This window comes from Schistocerca cancellata, chromosome 4 (assembly GCF_023864275.1).
Source record: "Schistocerca cancellata isolate TAMUIC-IGC-003103 chromosome 4, iqSchCanc2.1, whole genome shotgun sequence".
Classification (NCBI taxonomy): Eukaryota; Metazoa; Arthropoda; class Insecta; order Orthoptera; family Acrididae; genus Schistocerca; species Schistocerca cancellata.
The window spans coordinates 554,627,492-554,646,342 of NC_064629.1; the positions used below are offsets into that span (position 1 = coordinate 554,627,492).

The following is an 18,851-nucleotide window of genomic DNA, read 5'->3' on the forward strand; positions in this document are numbered from 1 at the left end:
AAGGCATACAATTCTTTCTCATTAGTCAAAGTAACATTTCGCTTAAATGCCTCTTCATTTGAATGTTTTACTACAACATCCATGATATCAAGCACAAGAAGTAACTTCAAGGCTTCTCCAGGTGAATGGCAAACACCAGCTGGAGTTACTCCTGCCTGCTCTCATACTATATTAGCAACAGATCTCTGAGGAATTCTAGGTTGTGTGGTTATGTACCTTCTTCCAGACTTGGCCACAATAACATCCTGATGGTCACTGCCTGAAGCTGCACTGTCTTCATCTTCTCTAACATCCACATCACTTTTCTGATCTGAATCATACTCCATAACACCATCCTCATATTCACTTTCACTCCCTGAGTCAGAATCTTCATCTAAAATTTCATTCAGAACTCTTTCTAAAGACGAGTCACATATTCTTTTAGTCATTTCTATGTTTGGGTGCGAACAGTAGGGAACTGCTCTAACTCACTGCAAGTTTACAAGATAAATAACAGCTGACTGACATCAACAATCACTTCCTTTGAAAGTAAACCAATTGTTGTGAATATCAAGAATACCAATCAACAAGAAACTAACTTGCATTGTTGTAGAGATGAGAAATACGAAATCCTACTAAGGGAAATTTTCTATAGCAGGGAAGCCCCAGAGGGGGTAGGGTGGGGGGGGGGGGGGGGGGGGGGGGGCCTTGTTGGACCCATAATAAGTTTATTTATTTTTTCTTCCAAAGCAGAAATTTTCTATAGAATAAATTGACACTAATGTTTCATAAAATAGCCAACAAACAATAACTCAAAGGGAATATGTAGTATGAAAGTTACTTGGGCAAAAGTAGGGGACATAAATAAATTGTGGGTTCAACGAGCCCCCTCCCCCCCCCCCCCCCCCCCCAGGCATCCTAGGGTTAAGTGCCTTTCAAACTATCTGGCACAGCATGAAAAAGTGCCTGCATCTGAACCCAAACTTTTTCCAAGTAAACTCTTTTTATCACATTTATTAGTCTATTAGGCAGTGCTGTTTTCATCAGTCTATTTTGTGACAAAGTAGCTCTCAAATGAAAACTAGGTCATGTTTTATTGTATTTGTTGCCTCAATGAGCTGCATAGGAGTAAAGTCTGTAGTTGATTAGGAGTAAACTCTATAACTCATTTCTACTACACTCTCTTATAACTTGAGCAAATTCTTATTTATTGGCACTGCACAGTATAATTTACACTTGAGAACCCAGGTAGTTGCTAAATCCAGTTCAGTGTTCTTATTATTTTCTCCTGAAAGAGAAGGCACCTACAGTGTCCTTAAGAAGAGCATATGCACCAATAAGTTGGGAAGTTAAATGCCAAATTTGTCCTATGAAGTCTTAAACAGTTTTTTCTAGTCATGTTTGAACACTCATTCTTGTGCAATCAAATGCATTTTATTGATGAAAGACAACATTCTCTACAAGAAAATAATGTTCATGTACATTCAAATCTGATGTCTCAAGTATTAATTCATTACCAAATTATCCAGGAGTGTTTTTCATGCTTTTGTTGGACCATATAATACTTGCACTTTCTTTGGTTACATTCCACACTGGTTGAAAGATGTTGGTTTTTCAAAGTTTGCTCTGCACACACTGACATCTGTCTGTCTATTGCTGCTTTCCATCATCAATTACTAGCAGCCAAGTTCAGTACTGTTGCACAAATTAAAGTCTCCACGTCATTAGCATTGGTGTAAACACAAACCATTCCCTATTGAGCCCTATTTGTTGCACATTTATTGTACTGTTAAGTAGTCACCAGTGAGGCTGGAACTTAGGCACTTCAGTGATGAGTTCTCTCACTGCAGAACATCAGTTGGCACTCATACACATCAACAATCAGTTTTCATGTCGCACACCAATGCCATAAGTAGCTCCATATTTTTCATAATAGTTACTTGCAATGCTGTTATTAATCCATTAACAATGCTCCTCTTCTGCAGAGCTATGTGAACAGTTTGCTAACCTGCTCAGTTCAGAAATTATTACTGTTTTCACAAAGTCTTTTTGCCATTGAGTAAATTGATTACTTTACCTACAATAGCACTGAGCAAAATTCATGCAGAGTGGTTACCTTTTCCTTTAAATACATAATTTGCCAGTATACATCATGTAACATATGTCATCAACTATGTGCTGTAGATATCACATCTAAGATGTGATGATAATACTGTTTATTGACAGTGTATTTGGGTACATGGATAATAAATGATTCTAAAATACTGCAGCTGTTGCAATACGCACTAGTGAAAAATGAAAAGTGGACACTCTGAAGCAGTGGTCCCTCACAAATGATGTTTTATTCATGTTTTGTACTGTAAATACCCTTATATCATAACCAGAATGTTGTACACACAAAAAGAGACTGTCTTGGACAAAAATTTCACCTGAAATTTAGTACTACAGTCATGCATAGGAATGATCATAGAGGTGTCAGTTGACAGCATGGAAATGCTGCTCCTTTTTACTCCCACCAGTTGTCACTACTGGTCCAGGGATGTTGTAAGTTTTGCAGAATAGATAAGGTGCTAAGATGGTAATTGTGGAAGGAGTTGGAGGGTTAATTGTCTACCCACAGAAAAATGTTTCCATACACTAAACGATTGTAACAATATATCTCATTGACATGGTAATATGTTTCTTGCAGTTTTCCTGGTGGATAAAATATTCCATCATCTTTTTGGTGTGCATTCAGGACAGCAATATTTCAGCCTCAGATATTTTGTCATTTAACCATATAGTGATCTTCAAGGTGAGTCAGTGACTGAATTAAAATCATTTGGCACAATTATAGGCTGTGTGTGTAATTCAATCACTGATCCACTTTGAAAATGATGGTACATTTAACCACTGAAATATCATGAGATGAAATATTACTGTCCTAGATGCATACCCAAAAGATGATGGAACATGGTGGTAATGTCAACTTAATGGCCTGGATAATATCCTGGATAGATGCTGCATTGCGCAGTATGCCCACAACAAGCACCACATGTGTAAATTTATTGAAAGCAATGGCTGACCAAGTTGTGATGCTTAGAGTTGGTCCTATACATCACAGATTGACACATTACAGTAGTTTAAGGTCTTCTGATCTATACCCCACTCAGAAATAACCATCACTAATGACAGATTGTGAATTTGCTAAAGGGAACTTTAAATGATTCATCTTTCCAGACCGAGCGAGGTGGCGCAGTGGTTAGCACACTGGACTCGCATTCGGGAGGACAACGGTTCAATCCCGTCTCCAACCATCCTGATTTGGGTTTTCCGTGATTTCCCTAAAACGTTTCAGGCAAATGCCGGGATGGTTCCTTTGAAAGGGCATGGCTGATTTCCTTCCCGATCCTTCCCTAACCCGAGCTTGCGCTCCGTCTCTAATGACCTCGTTGTCGACGGGACGTTAAACACTAACCACCTACCTACCATCTTTCCAGTTACATCTTTTGCTATAGTATCAAAGATGCCTTGCACAGTGATGAGTGAGAGGAACTCTACATCTACATCTACATCTACATCCATATTCTGCAAGCCACCTAACGGTGTGTGGCGGAGGGTACCTTGAATACCTCTACCGGTTCTCCCTTCTATTCCAGTCTCGTATTGTTCGTGGAAAGAAGGATTGTCGGTATGCTTCTGTGTGGGCTCTAATCTCTCTGATTTTATCCTCATGGTCTCTTCGCGAGATATACGTAGGAGGGAGCAATATACTGCTTGACTCTTCGATGAAGGTATGTTCTCGAAACTTTAACAAAAGCCCGTACAGAGCTACTGAGTGTCTCTCCTGCATAGTCTTCCACTGGAGTTTATCTATCATCTCTGTAACACTTTTAGAATCTCTGTCTGGCATCTGCTTTACCGACGATCAACTTTATATGATCATTCCATTTTAAATCACTCCTAATGCGTACTCCCAGATAATTTATGGAATTAACTGCTTCCAGTTGCTGACCTGATATATTGAAGCTAAATGATAAGGGATATTTCTTTCTATGTATTCGCAGCACATTACACTTGTCTTCATTGAGATTCAATTGCCATCTCTTACGATCTTGCTTGGCACATACTCATCTAACGCATATTGTACAATGGTTTTGAACTTTGTCCACTGATCCTCAACACTATCTGTACTTGAGACAAAAATTTTGTGTTGAGCCGTGAGGTACTCTGTAATCTGCCTTTTGTCAAACAGTTAACTGCTCAGCATTAGGAGTGATTTAAAATGGAATGATCATATAAAGTTGATTATCGATAAATATTTTAATTTGCCGGATATAGATTGAGAGACTCAAACGTTCATAAAGGGCGGCAGGGACAAAGGATCCAGTGAAATTTTTTTAAGTGCTTTATCTGAAAACTACCTTTAGCAGTTAAACAGAGAACCGACTCATGGCGATAACATATTAGACCTTCTGGTGACAAACAGACCTGAACTATTTGAAACAGTTAATGCAGAACAGGGAATCAGCGATCATAAAGTGGTTACTGCATCGATGATTCCAGCCATAAATAGAAATATTAAAAAAGGCAGGAAGATTTTTCTGTTTAGCAAAAGTGATATCGTCGATAAACCAGCGTCTATAGAAAGGTCCCAGAACTGCTCTCATTAATAAACGATCACAATACCCATATAGTACTAGGGACAGAAAGATGGCTGAAACCAGACGTAAACAGTAATGAAATCCTAAACTCAGATTGGAATGTATACCACAGAGACAGGCTGGACAGTGAAGGTGGAGGCGTGTTTATAGCGATAAGAAGTGCAATAGTATCGAAGGAAATTGACGGAGATCCGAAATGCGAAATAATTTGGGTGAAGGTCACAGTTAAAGGAGGCTCAGACATGGTAATTGGATGTCTCTATAGGCCCCCTGGCTCAGCAGCTGTTGTGGCTGCGCACCTGAAGGATAATTTGGAAAATATTTCGAGTAGATTCCCCCCCCCCCCCCCCCCCCATGTTATTGTTCTGGGTGGAGATTTTAAAGAATATTAATTTTTTCAATTTTGAATCAGATTTAGGATGTGCAACTTAAATGGATCCATAATACAGTTATCTGCCAGAAGCTAGACTAGCATCAAGGATCCCTTAAGTTTTCTCTGGAGATGGAAAAGCACATCTTTTTTTTTTTTAATTAATGACTAAATACTGGAACAGTTGATGTTTTTAGATTTGAATTTTATCTTTTATTCATATATGCTTCTATTCACAAATGTTTTTATTCATGTAAATGAATAATGGTTCAAATAAATTTTCTTATTTGCCATTCATGAATAATGAATAATAATTTTTATCTGTATTTATTATTAATCATTTAAATAAATTTTACTCACCTCTGTTTAGGAAATGTGTCTTAGATACTTAACCACATATATCCTTGTTGTGCCAAAGACATATCTACATCTACATCTACATCTACATCTACATCTACATTTATATTCCACAAGCCACCCAATGGTGTGTGGCAGAGGGCACAATTATATGAACTTATCATGTCATATACAGCTAACCTTAGTAATATTATAATTTTTATTTCAAAATCTTCTTCTTTTATTAATGTCTAAGTATGAGTTATCCTGCTTGGAATGCACTGGAGCCACTCACAAAATTCAAAAATTAGGTTTTAACATAGTTGACAATGAGGTCATTAGGGATGGAGCACAATCTTTAATTGGGGAACGAAATCAAATGTGTCCTTCCTGTAGGGATCATCCAGCATTTGCCTTAATCTGTTTATTGAAACCACAGCAAATCTAATTAGGATGGTCATATGTGAACCAGTGAGGGACCACCTTGCTTAGTCTTAAAATTCCCAGATGTCATACTTCTGTGGTGTTATGTGTCTAGCAAAATGAATATAACATGATGTTCCACTTTGATTAGTCCAAGATATCATACTAGTATGATGTGTTTCTAATAACATGGATTTAATGTGATGTGTATTGCTCAAATAAATATGGCCTGATAACTTACAGTACCTTTGTTGCTAATCTTAGAAAATTTTATCGCTACACTGTTCTGACATTTGTTTAAATTTCCTGTGCAGTACACTCTATTTAATTCAAATCATTTCTAGCCACCCACCTCTTTGTCGGTGACTGTTTGTCATTTGTTTTAACAGATAGTGTTATACAAGATTCTTTCAAACCATGTTGCTCCATAGAGATACAGACAGGGTTCTTGAGACCGCAGGATGTATTAAATTTGGTCAAGCCATTCCATTGCTTTTCTGAAGAAGTGGTGATACCTCATTGGTAACCAGTGACCCCCAATAAATAACAAATAATCATCTCAGTCTGAAAACAGGACTAATAGTCCAGTCTACCAGTGGACTGCTCATTTGAAAAGAGCCATATTTTCTGTGTTATGCATTTTATAATTAGGTTGGGACAGTCCAAGATGAGAAAACCACAAGCAACATTTCACCCCATTTGCTATTCATTTCTTCATTTGTGGACATCCTCAACCTTCTTGTAGGCAGCTGTTAAAAATACAGCATGCAAACAACGGCCTCACAATACATTTACTCTTCTTTGAATTTTTTCATGAAGAATCAGGTACAATTTGAAAATAATAGTAGTGTTTGTATACATAACACTAGGAAAAAAAATGGTCTCCATTGTCCACAACTTACACTGATTCCTCCACAGAAAGGAGAAAATTATTCAACCATAAAAATATTCACCATCTCCCTTGTGAACTAATGGTGCTGGCGCACAAAGAAAGTTTTAAAGACAAAATTGAAGTCTGTCTACCCCACAGAAGAATTTCTGAATAGACAGTAGTTTGGTGAAATTTGTCAAATTTTGTTGTTGATTGAAATTACAGCAAAAATCCAGTTATGTAAATGGTCAATATGTAGCTATGTTTTTAAAGAGAAATGTGTCTCATTTGTGAATCCAATGAGACATTCCACAGCACTACAAGTTGTCACAAAATCCGTGGAACACACAAGAAAGTAAGCTGGACCAGGGAGGGAGGGAGAGTGAGAGATGGAGCTGGCTGTGTCAATAAATGTAAGAGTGTTGTGAATGGAAATGAAATTAATTTGAGATAAATGCAGTGCTCCATTTATTTTCAGTTGATGGTGGCTGGTCTGAATGGGGTCCTTGGAGTCAATGCTCTGCTACATGTGGCCTTGGAAATAAACAGCGATTCAGAACATGTACAAATCCTATGCCAGCAAATGGAGGAGCTTTCTGCAGTGGTGAGAATTTACAGGTGTGCAATAGTTTTCATCATGAGTATAGAATATAACATGAATTTACAATGTAACAAAATGTAACAGGATCAGTAAGTTTTACATTGTCCGTAACATTCATGTGACCACCACCTATGTTCAGCATCAACTTTCAATAACCAGTCACAGGCTAATGGCAACACTGCCAGTGGAGAATACATAAAGTAAGAAGGGGGGGGGGGGAGGGGGGGGGACCATAAACCAATGCAGTCATTGTCGTAATGCAGAAACAGAGTGATTTATGTGCATCCACAGTCAAGTTTGTAAACAGTTTGCATGTAACTATGATTAAAATATACTATGCATGGCAAAATGGGGCTATCCAAAACCAGCACTAAAGCAACTGTGGTGCACCACAGGCCATAGATTACATGGCAGAACAAGGGTTGTGAAGATGTATGTGGGTGAGCAGGCGTGCAACCATTGAACAACTGACCACCTAGATAAACCTAGGAGCTACCAATAGAGTCTCCTCCATGACCATTCTGCAAACGTTGTTGGGAATGAGCCTCCGCAGCAGGTACCTGGTTCATGCACCCCTGCTTACTGATGTTCATCAGCAATGAAGGCTGGAATTTGCATTTCATTACCACAACTGGAGGTCTACTGAGTGATGGCACATGGCCTTTACAGACATATCAGATGCTTAATTGGACAGAAAACAGGCATCTTGCAACAATAATCAGAAGGATCCAGTCCAGGGGAACAGGCATTATGGTGTGGCAAGTGTTTTTGTGGCATTCCCTGGGTGATCTTATCATTCTGGAAGGCACAATGGCTTAACACAAGTATGGATCTAATCTTGGTTACCATATCCACCTCTGTACACAGGTTATTTTTCCACTGCATAATAGTGTCTACAAGTAGGATAATGCAACATTTCACACAACTTACAGTGTATGCTTGTGGCTGGAAGAGCACTAGGATGAGTTTACTGTACTCTCCTGGCCACCAAACTCCCCAAATTTATACTGAATTGAGAATCTGTGGGACCACTTTGATCAAGCTGTTTGTGCCATGGATCCTCAATTGAGAAACCTAGTGCAGCCATTCATAGTACTGGAATCAGCATGGCTCCACATCCCTGTCAGTACCTTCCAGAACCTCACTGACTTTTTTTTCATGTCTTGCAGCAGTCCTTGCTACAAAAGGTGGTTTTTCAGGCTTTTGACCAGAGATCACTTAAAATGTGACTGGATAGTGTACAAAATGTACATGCTGGTTCTTTGAGTATTATTATCAGATCAATTTCATCTTTGAACTGAAAGCAGCTGTCTTTCAAAAGCAGTTATGTAACAGTAAAAACATGCAAATATGTGTTTTATATGTAACTATGTCCAAAAATGTTAACTAAAATGCAGATGTCATCTTCCAGCTTATAACACAAGCATATTGTCGAATGACTACATATGAGTATTACATATGTAAATGAGCAGAAACAGAATAGGCCATTAGCATGTCATAGCAATTTAGGCGGATTGCTCATCATTGCAGAAAAACAAGAGCAAAGAGTGCTTATGAATAATGAAATATTTTGTGCAGTACTTGATGAGAAGGTAGATTAGTAAAATATGTCTAAGTAATGAAATCATTTTATACACAACATTATAATCATACTGGACTGTTTTATTTAAAAACCTTGTTAATAAGAATCCTGATTACTTATAACAGTGTGAATAAACCGTTGCAAATCAAATTATTTGAAACATAATTGATCATACTAAAAAATAAAAACTATTACTTTCAAGATGGGCAAAAGAGACTCATAGGGAGCCATACATATGCAGGTAAGACACCAGAGAAAACAAGTTATGCTTTTACATTGTGTATTAGATCTGAATTTTGTGCTCATTGACAAAAAGTGATGTCACTGGGAAGAGATGGTTGTACTTCTGAAGTTAAGATACTCAGCACGTGGAGTTGCTTCAGGAGTCTGTGACTGTGTATGGTATGTGTGTGATGTGAATTAGTGAGACCAAAGGAATCCTCTTGGACTCCCTATCCATACAGTATCAATCTTATTGTGACACTGCTTTCTGCGTTATTTGAAGTATGGAGTAGGCAAAATGGTAAAGCTTTAACAAATTTCAGCAAATCGTCCCAACAAAATGTAACAATTTTTGTCATAAATTACTTACTGTCTGATTAAATTGTACTTTACAGTAATAGTACCATATATAGTCATTTGTATAATCAGAACTTAAAAATGAAATTGATGGCTGTGAGGTAAATCATAATGCATGCAAAATATAGTTTTTATTTCTCATATTTTTTACCCACAAATGTTTTGGCACCTATATGTAAGCTTCTGTGAGTCTGGTTTTCATTCCTGTAAAACATTTAGTTCATTTTCTGTTTTAGTCCTAATAATTTTTTTCACTCATTGCTGAATGCCCATAAGTACCACAGTCAACATTCTGCATGTCCATAAGTGATACAGTCCACATTGAGTTTCAGCCAAATTGTGTCCTCTTGCTTTGATATATTGAAAACCTGCATATATTTCAGGAGAGTCAAATTTATTTCTCCAACCAGTGTAACTAGCTTTTACACAAAGGCAAAGTACAAAGGGTGGTCATAAACTTTTAACTATCACTTTAAAAAAATCAAGTTATTTAATTCATTTTGTGTACAAATTGAGATCTCTGTGCCACATTGCCATAGTGTGTGACTAGAGGAGTATCATTGATGAAGTGGAGACAGGCTGCACCTCTTTGTTGTGGCTATTCTAACTGTGTGCTGCCGTGTGGGGATTTAGGCTGCACCTCTTTGGTTTGACTGTTCTAGCTGTGTCCTGCAGCGCTGTTGTGTGGGGATTTTAATGTATACCAGGACTGCATACATATTCATAGAAACCAAAAAACTTATTTATGTAATTTTATTTTTTTGAGATGATAATTAAAACTTTATCACTGCCCCTTGTACTTAACTTTGCTTTGTCTGTGGGCTATGCTATTTTGTTGTGGCTCATATGGTGGCACATTATGGTACTTCATAAAGGTGCTTTCAATGTGTTTCATGCTGCAGATGTGTACCTATAAACAAATTACTTGCATAACTTTATTTTTTTGAGATGACAATTAAATCTTTATGACTACCTATCATAACAACCTTACAAAGTGATTAGATTATCCATATACAAATGATATGAGGATGTTACTGTGCATGTGTAAGTTGTATTCAGTCATATTTTATCAATGATGTGCACTTACTTTTGACCTCATGACTTGTAAACACTTTTGTACATGCTTCAGTAGATATAAGTATTTGCTCTGTAGTCAACCTCTTAATGGTCTGGGCACTTAAAATCATTTGTTTGTTTGTTTAATGTGCCATTGACAAAGAATTTTAACAAATGTACCATAAAAAGAACGTAAAAAAGTAAACAGTGGAAAGTTCTTGGACACACTCATTCATCAAAAAGCAATGCTGAGATACATTAGCCATTGCTAATGTATTTAATCCTAGTGTGGTGTGTACAGAACATCTACCAGCTTACTGCCAGGCCATTTCTTAACACTGGAAGTGATTTCCTGTTCAGCACTGCACTCACACAACAAGTCCTTGTCTGTGTCGCACCAATGTGGCGGCATTTTTGCGTACCTAAAATATATTTGAAAATGACTGAGTTGTTTTCACTACGTTCCTGGTAAAAATTCAACCCAATCCCAATAACCTTATAGCTACAGCAGGCCATTCACAAGCACCTTTAAACAAAATTGTTGAAATATAGATTCCTGTAATATTTGAGTGAGTCAAATGAAAAAATTAAACGTATTTTTGCATGTGATTTACTGAACAAAAGTGGAACAAAAACATATCACCTTTTGAAATAGTCTCCCTGACATTCAACGCACTTCCTCCAATGTACAAGAAGTGCACAGATTTCACTAGAAAAAAATTATTGTGGTAGTGTGTGCAGCTACTCATGCACCATCTGCTATGCCGCACAGGATTAGCCGAGCGGTCTAAGGCACTGCAGTCATGGACTGTGCAGCTAGTCCCGGCAGAGGTTTGAGTCCTCCCTCAGGCATGGGTGTGTGTGTTTGTCCTTAGGATAAATTAGGTTAAGTAGTGTGTAAGCTTTGGGACTGATGACCTTAGCAGTTAAGTCCCATAAGATTTCACACACATTTCAACATTTGAATGATCTGCTACATTTCTTCTGTGGAATGAGATTTCTTTCCTATTTGAGTTGTCCAAACATGTGCTTATCACTTCAGACAAGATTTGGAGAGTATTGCAGATGTGTAAGAGTATGAAAGTGAAGGTCAATAGTAATTGCAAGTGTTTAACAGGCACTACGAGGTTAAGAATTACCATTATGCAAAATGACACTGGCATTCAAAATTTCCATGGCAGTTTCATTTGATTGCAGATTGAGCATGAGTTTTCAACAGCTCAGAATATGATGCACTGATCATGGTGTTTCCTCTAGCAAGATGACTCACTGCTCATCCCAAAAGAGAGTCAGCAAAACATTCTATGCAGATGCCTGCACATGGAACTTCATGGATTTTGGTGCTGACTCATTTTGTTTTGGGTTGGTAGGAGACCCAGGTTTCAACTCTTGTAACAATTCTTAGAAAGGAAGCCATCACCTTCTGCTTCAAAGCCCTGCAAAACTTCACAGATGTCAATATGTTACTGTTGCAGTTCTGGAGTGAGATGCTGTGGCACTCACCTTGCAGACTCTTTGTAGAACCTAAGCACTCTTAACTTCCTACTCCATTCATACACTTGCTACAGTGACAAACATGCCACAACGTACTGGATTACTGTTCTTTATTGGTGCATGTCATAAGTGGGGCAGCCATTGTAAGCTGGTACTGTGGCAGTGTTTCGCTTGTCTGTAGTATGGTCCCACTTGCTAACCAGTCTTTGAAGCCCTTTTAACTGTATTCCCAAGTTTCAGAACAATAGTGTGGGAAATTTAATGTTTATTAGGTTTATGAGGTTTTCGTTTGACTCTTCCCAGTAATATAGGAGTGAAGCTGGTGGAAACTAGCTGGGGCACCAATGTTCTGGTATGTGATTCAGGACCTCAGGTTCTCAGCTACAAGGTACCATGTGCCTTTTGATAAAGTAGCATCCATTCAAATGAAATCACTGTGCAGTTATTCACTGTTGCCAGAAATACTACAGTTGGTTTGCCTCAGCAAGAAATATGTCTATTTTTTAATCACTTTCGGTGTGAATATACTCAAAAGCTATAAATAAGATCATTATGGTAGAGTACATTCTCAGTGTTCTGTTTAAAATTAGAGCTTGCAATAAAATGTGTAAGGTAATTGCCAATAGCGATATTACACTTTTTCCCAGAGAATCTGATGGGCATTGACTGCCTTCACCACCATAGTAAAGTATGAAATTGAAAAGAGTGACAAGGAGACAGTGGAAAACATCAGCAATATTTAATTTGTAGTTAATTAAAGCTTAGCACAGTTGCTGCTGAGTAGTGTTATATGGTACTCAGCTCAGTTAGATTAGTGTGGAAGACTCTGAATTGGCACAGAAAGTTCATTTTTCACATGCTGGATCTGTAAATTTTAATTTCTCATACTCTCAACAGGTTGAAATGTCAATAGCAGAATTTCATCTGTCTTTGACAAGAGAATTTGTAGACTTATATGCAGGAGATTAGTTCAAAATAAAAATAAAAATAACAGAAGTGCCAATACAAGGCTGTACAGTTCACTAAAAACTGAAGGTGCACCATGAAACTAGATACCTATTTTGAAACATGGAACAATCCATTACATGCTGTAGACAGGTTTTGAAACTGTCATTGATTTTAGATCAAAAGTGCTGACAATGGGGTGTATCAGAGGAACATTCAACTGAGCAAACTAATAAGTTATGAGACTGAATTGACAGCAATTGCTTACCTGCAGGAGGAAAAATGTATAGTATTGGTGACAGACACACATAAAAGAAAACATGATACAGTACCTAGCCTTTGAAACTGATGGTTCCTCCATCATGGAGTAGAGTTGGTGAGGTTGGAGAAGATTAAAAAGGAAGAGCAAGTGACTCAGACTGAGGATGATGAAGCCCCTTTAATGAGGAGAATCATCACTCTTATTACAGGTGTTTCCCTCTCATCCTGGCATCTGAATGATATAGATTGGCTTCCTTTTTTCTGCTGTAGTTTCACGAGTGTGATGAGTCTGAGAATGGTGGCACAACTCATTGACTTGTTATCTCTTACAGAAGTGTGCAGCAGTGGAAGGCTAGTCAAGATTTAACATGATCAATTATCAGGATCAGATGGTCTTTAATGAATCTGTCTGTTATGAGATTGTGTAAGATGAATGCTAAGTGGTGCAGGTAATACAAATGCAAATGTGCTCCAATAGAGGACAAGTGGTCTTGAAAAAGTTCAGTGCTATAGCCCATACTTCAGACAATAACCATACAAAGTTCTTCCTGTGCAGACAAAATGGTTGTATTCTTGCTTATTCCACCTCCACCATGACAAAACATATGTGCTTAGTCAAACAGAAACTGGGTGCAGGGCAATGTCAGTGTCATTTTTCTGCGATCAAGAAGTGCACTATTAGTATATTCTTTTGTTCATAGTAACTTGTGTTTATGAGCTGAATTGTGTAGCTGATAATTCATTTTGGCAACTTTTTTTGAGGACTGTTATAAATTTATTTTAATAATTAATAACCATTTAGAGATTTATTATAATTTATTTTAATTACCATAATTTATTTTAATAATTAATAACCATTTAGAGAGTACACTTTGTCCTTATGACCTGTTTCCTTATTCTCTCATCATAGGCTCAGTGAGGTGTGTGTGTGTGTGTGTGTGTGTGTGTGTGTGTGTGTGTGTGTGTGTGAGTGTGCATGCATGTTTGTAGAACAATAGTCTGTGCTGACTGATCAGTCATTGTATTGGCAAACAATAACTGTCATGCCGAACGGTTGCACACGTAGTGACTGTCCTCGACAATAGATTCAAGTGATGAGTTTTCAATTAAATGGACTATGGTGGAGACTTGTGACCTGCAAGCTCATAGATGACATCACAGGACTTGTTCACAAATTTAATGCAAGTACACCAAGCTCATTTCTGATCTCTGCTGAGTGACCGGTCTTTCCTTTTTAATCTTCTCCAACCTCTCTCCCTCTCTATTCTCCAGTGAAGGAACTATTAGTTCCAAAGCCTAGCTAGCTTGTCACTTTCACTTTTCTATGTATTTATTAGGGATACTACATATCCCTCCTCTTAAGATAAGTACTGACAAAGGGTGGAGTGTGTGGTTTCATCAGATTTATGCACTTTGTATTAACATAAACATAGCAGCATTTAAGATCTCTCTGTTTCATGTTTTACAGGTTGAAAAATGCATATTAAGAAGCTGTGATAATGTACCAATGTATGCTGCTCTTCGGATAAGAGGACATTTGAATGGAGAAAATCTAACTGATTATGTGATCTCTGCTAATATTTCGGATTTTGGTTTGAAGAGAACAATTGAAGCATCTGTCAGCGATGTTTTAAAACAACAGGTAAATATTGGACATTAAACATATTATATTTTCTGTTTGCAGTTGTACTATTTAAAACTTATCCATTCTTAAATTACATTTGTTTATTCAGCAGTGAGTGCTACAGCCACATTATATTTTCAGATTTCCTATTGCTTCCTTAGTCAGTTTTCTGTCATAGATGGCTCTCTTCACTTTTGTAAATAATGCTATTGAAGACAGTTAAACACAGTCTCAGGACTTGTAGTTAAAGAAATACATTTAATAATGATCAGACACTGCTGATAAGCTTGTAAGACAGTTATGAATATATTCATAAATACTATTAGTCACTTGTTCTCTTAAAAAATTACACACTTACTTACTTATGCTGGCCACATAAACCACAGCTGGTCCTTGGCCTTATTCATTCCAGACTTCCACACCTTCCTGTCAGCTGCTCCTTCAACTCCCAGATCCAGTATCTGCATGGCTGCCATGGTATAATCCTTCCATCTCTTTTTCCCCTTGGTCTCGTTCCCTCAGCTTCTCCTGCCTTTATTACTGTGTTCTCACCTCTGAGCTTTTTTTTTTTTTTTTTTAATCCATATATTTTTCTCAGTACCTTATTTTCAAAAGTGATGAGTCCTTTTTTTTGTCAGGGTCCATGTCTCATATTCTTACTTTTGCCTGCCTGGACAGTAACTTAGATCTTATAATTTTATGTATATAGCTCCTAGCTTGTAGACATCTTTGCGTGTCCCCCCCCCCCCCCCCATCCCCCCACCACCACCCCCAGAACTTGAATTCTCATTACAATCACTTGTTCAATAAGGTTTTGTTGGTTGATTTTGATGCCAAGGTATGTCAATGTGTGTGTCTTCTGTATTGTTGGGTTCCTGGTTGTTAGATGATTTGGTCCTAACTGAGCTCTTCTTCCTATTACCATGAATTTTTTTTTTGTTTCATTTATGCTTCAACCTACTTTATTAGTTTTTTCCATCAGTACAGCTTTCATTTTCTCCAAGTCTTCCACGCTCTTTTGTATCACCACAGTATCATCCACAAAAGCCAGAACATTTATCTTTGTCCCTATGGAGACTTCTGCACAGTCTTGTGTTACTATCCTTAGGGTGTTGTTGAGTGCCAAATAGAACAGGGTTGGTGATATAATATCTCCCTGTCTCACTCCTGTTTTTACCAAAATGTTTCTGAGAATTCCCTGCTATACTTTCACACTACACTTTGATTCCATCACACTGCTCTGTCAGCTTGTCTGGTATCCCACACTCTGGCATTAGCCTTCACATCCCCTCTCTAACAGTGCTGCAATATGCTTTATTGAAGTCTGTAAACATACAGGAGGTATTCTGAGTGTGCTCCCAGTTCTTATCTAATATTTGCCTTAGTGTGAATATTTGGTCGGTTGTTGAATTACCCTTTCTGAACTCTTCTTGTCCTGTGTCTAATATTTCTTTGGTGTATGGGTTGAGCCTGTTCAGTATAATTCTTGATGTTATTTTATAGCACATGCATAGCAGAGACATCCCTCTATAGTTTGTGTCAACATTTTGTCTCGGTTCTTATATGTGAGACATACAGCAACAGTTTTCTATTCCTCTGCCATTACTTCTTTCCTCCACACCTCTTTTATCAATTCGGCTTGCCATTCATATGTTTTGTCTCCCCCTTCTTTGATGAGCTCTGCTGATATCAAGTCTATGCCTGGGGCCTTGCCATTTTTTAGTCTTTTTATTGCCTCCTTCACCCCTCTCAGAGTTAGTCCTTCAACTAATGGTTGCACATTCTGGTTGTTTTCTGCTCTGTTTTCTTTGTCATAGGTGTCTGCTGAATTGTTCAACAGTTCTTTTGAGTAACTCCTCCAGTTCTTTAGATCTGCTTCATTTGTAGTGACCGGTTTGAAAATTATATACAAAAAATTAATGTTTATTTCTCTACCATATGTATTTTACTTCTTTTGGTTTTTTGGGTATTGTTACACTTTAATGTCAAGGATGGGATCTGTAATGTTACTTCACTTCCCATTTTTCTCATTATGATTGTTAATTACTTTAACTTCATATTTGTTTGTGCTTCAATAGTTGCAGAGATTTAAAGTCATTGCAATAAACACATTGTTTCTGGAAGCTGAGTACACTCAAATTGTTGATAAAAATTATGTAGGGGATCAATGTAAAAGAGACTGTATAAGCTCTAAACTATTCCAATATGAAGTCCATATCTCCTGTATACAAAGGCAACAGCCAAGCAATGAGGTGTAACAGCTTCTACTTAGAAATTGTTAAGATTTTCAGTTGCAGCTGTAATATAATTTATTACAGCATCACATGGAGTGCAATGTGTAACATCAACATCTGCTTCTTTAGGTACAAACCTCAGTATTATCAGAAAGTGAGGTAAGTTCCTGCAGTTATACAGAGCCTTTGCCCTCAGTTTTTATTATTATTATTATTATTATTATTATTATTATTATTATTATTATCAGTATCAGGGAGTGAGAAAGAACAGACTAGAACACATATGTGGAAGTAGGATACTGAGGTGTACTAGAACCTCTACCAAAAGATGTGTGACATGATTGTACATTATTTGTTTTATTGCATAGAGTGAGAGCATCAAGAGCAGACTGCTAGTCCTCACTTTCTCTCCCTCAGATATCTTCTCTGTGGGATGTCAGAGGTTTTGACCTCTTGAAGCTCTTGATGTTCCCACACATACAACATATATGGTGATGTTCAGTTAGTACAGCTGTAAGAGAAACATTTGCCACCAAATAAACACTATCTTTATTGCTTCCAAGATCTTTCAGTTCTTAATCAAGACACCAAGAATCTCATACACTGATTCTATTTCAAGGATCACTAACATATAAAATTCTAGCTGATCTTTTACAGTCATCTCCACCTACAACACCTAAGCTCAGTTAGCAGACCTACTCATCAGTTCTGAATGTGCTACAGTGTTCATGATTTCATTATTTTTTGATGAATTGTTGTTCATCGTAAGTGATTCAGTCTTCCTTGCTACAAGTCTGTACCAACCTCTGTCAATATTCTGTACATAATGAATAAGGTTTTGATTTCACAAACTTAGTCATCTTGTCTTGACAGCTTACAATAGTAAGCTTGTGACAATTTTCTGCCGTGTTTATGAAAATCTCACTCATATTTCCAAATGATCATTCACCAGAAGAGGTTAGTCTACTGTAAATCAAGTACTTTTTGCATTTCCTTGCATGCTACCATGTTCTCTTTTTAGAGCAGGTATCATTTTAGTCCAATTTCATCATATTACTTATTGTCTTATTACCAATTCTATGTGATTTACCAGCTATAGCAGGACAGACAGCATCAATTTGATAGTAATATTACTACAATAAAATGAATACAGTATTGCAATTTAAACTATGATACTAAAATGCATACTATGAAACATAAAACTAAGAGCTAGCATACAATATACTTAACCATAAGACAATCTATATCAGAACACAGTAAAATAGCAGAATTCCTGCTGTTTTCAATGGCACTTAGTTGCAGCTGAAGTAGACACTCTTCTATCACCACAGAAGTATTCTTCAGTACCATACAAAGGTTGCTCTTTTAATATACTCAAAATTTTAGTTCAAAATTGTTCAATTAGTGATGACTAAATTCCTTAGGTAGAGTATTCAATAATTTTAGGGCCATGACTGGTAAGCTGTTCTGTGTCTTAGATAATCCACATCTTGGCTTGTTTCTACTGCTTTTATACCAAGTCCTGTATTGATGAACTTCATTTCTCTTTCCATAAATCTCATGATTTATCCTTGTGTGAGCTAGGCAATTGAAAAAATGTAAACAATCCTGTTGGAAGAACATCCGCAACTGAGCATTATACCAGAGGTTGAAAAATATCGCTTCAGTTGTAAATTTCTTTCATTATCACAACCATCCTCAGGTGTCGCAACTGTGCAGTGGCCCCCGAGTGCTGCAGTGATGTGTACTAGGCACGGTGTGCTACCTATGAGCACAGAACAGTTCTGTATAGAGGCCCTTTTACAGATCCCTGTGGCACATTGTGTTTTAACTTCATTTCACCTGAGTCTGAT

The 18,851-nt window shown here is 37.4% G+C and overlaps 1 protein-coding gene across 1 annotated transcript in view; it reads left to right on the plus strand.

The window, feature by feature from the left end:
- The window catches only part of LOC126185204 (hemicentin-1-like), a 747,875-nt gene that overhangs the window by 580,634 nt on the left and 148,390 nt on the right, over nucleotides 1-18,851 (plus strand). The window contains exons 44-45 of the mRNA XM_049928085.1: nucleotides 7,101-7,240; nucleotides 14,609-14,782. Of these exons, the coding sequence (XP_049784042.1) occupies nucleotides 7,101-7,240; nucleotides 14,609-14,782 (314 nt within the window). The remainder of the gene's footprint in view (nucleotides 1-7,100; nucleotides 7,241-14,608; nucleotides 14,783-18,851) is intronic.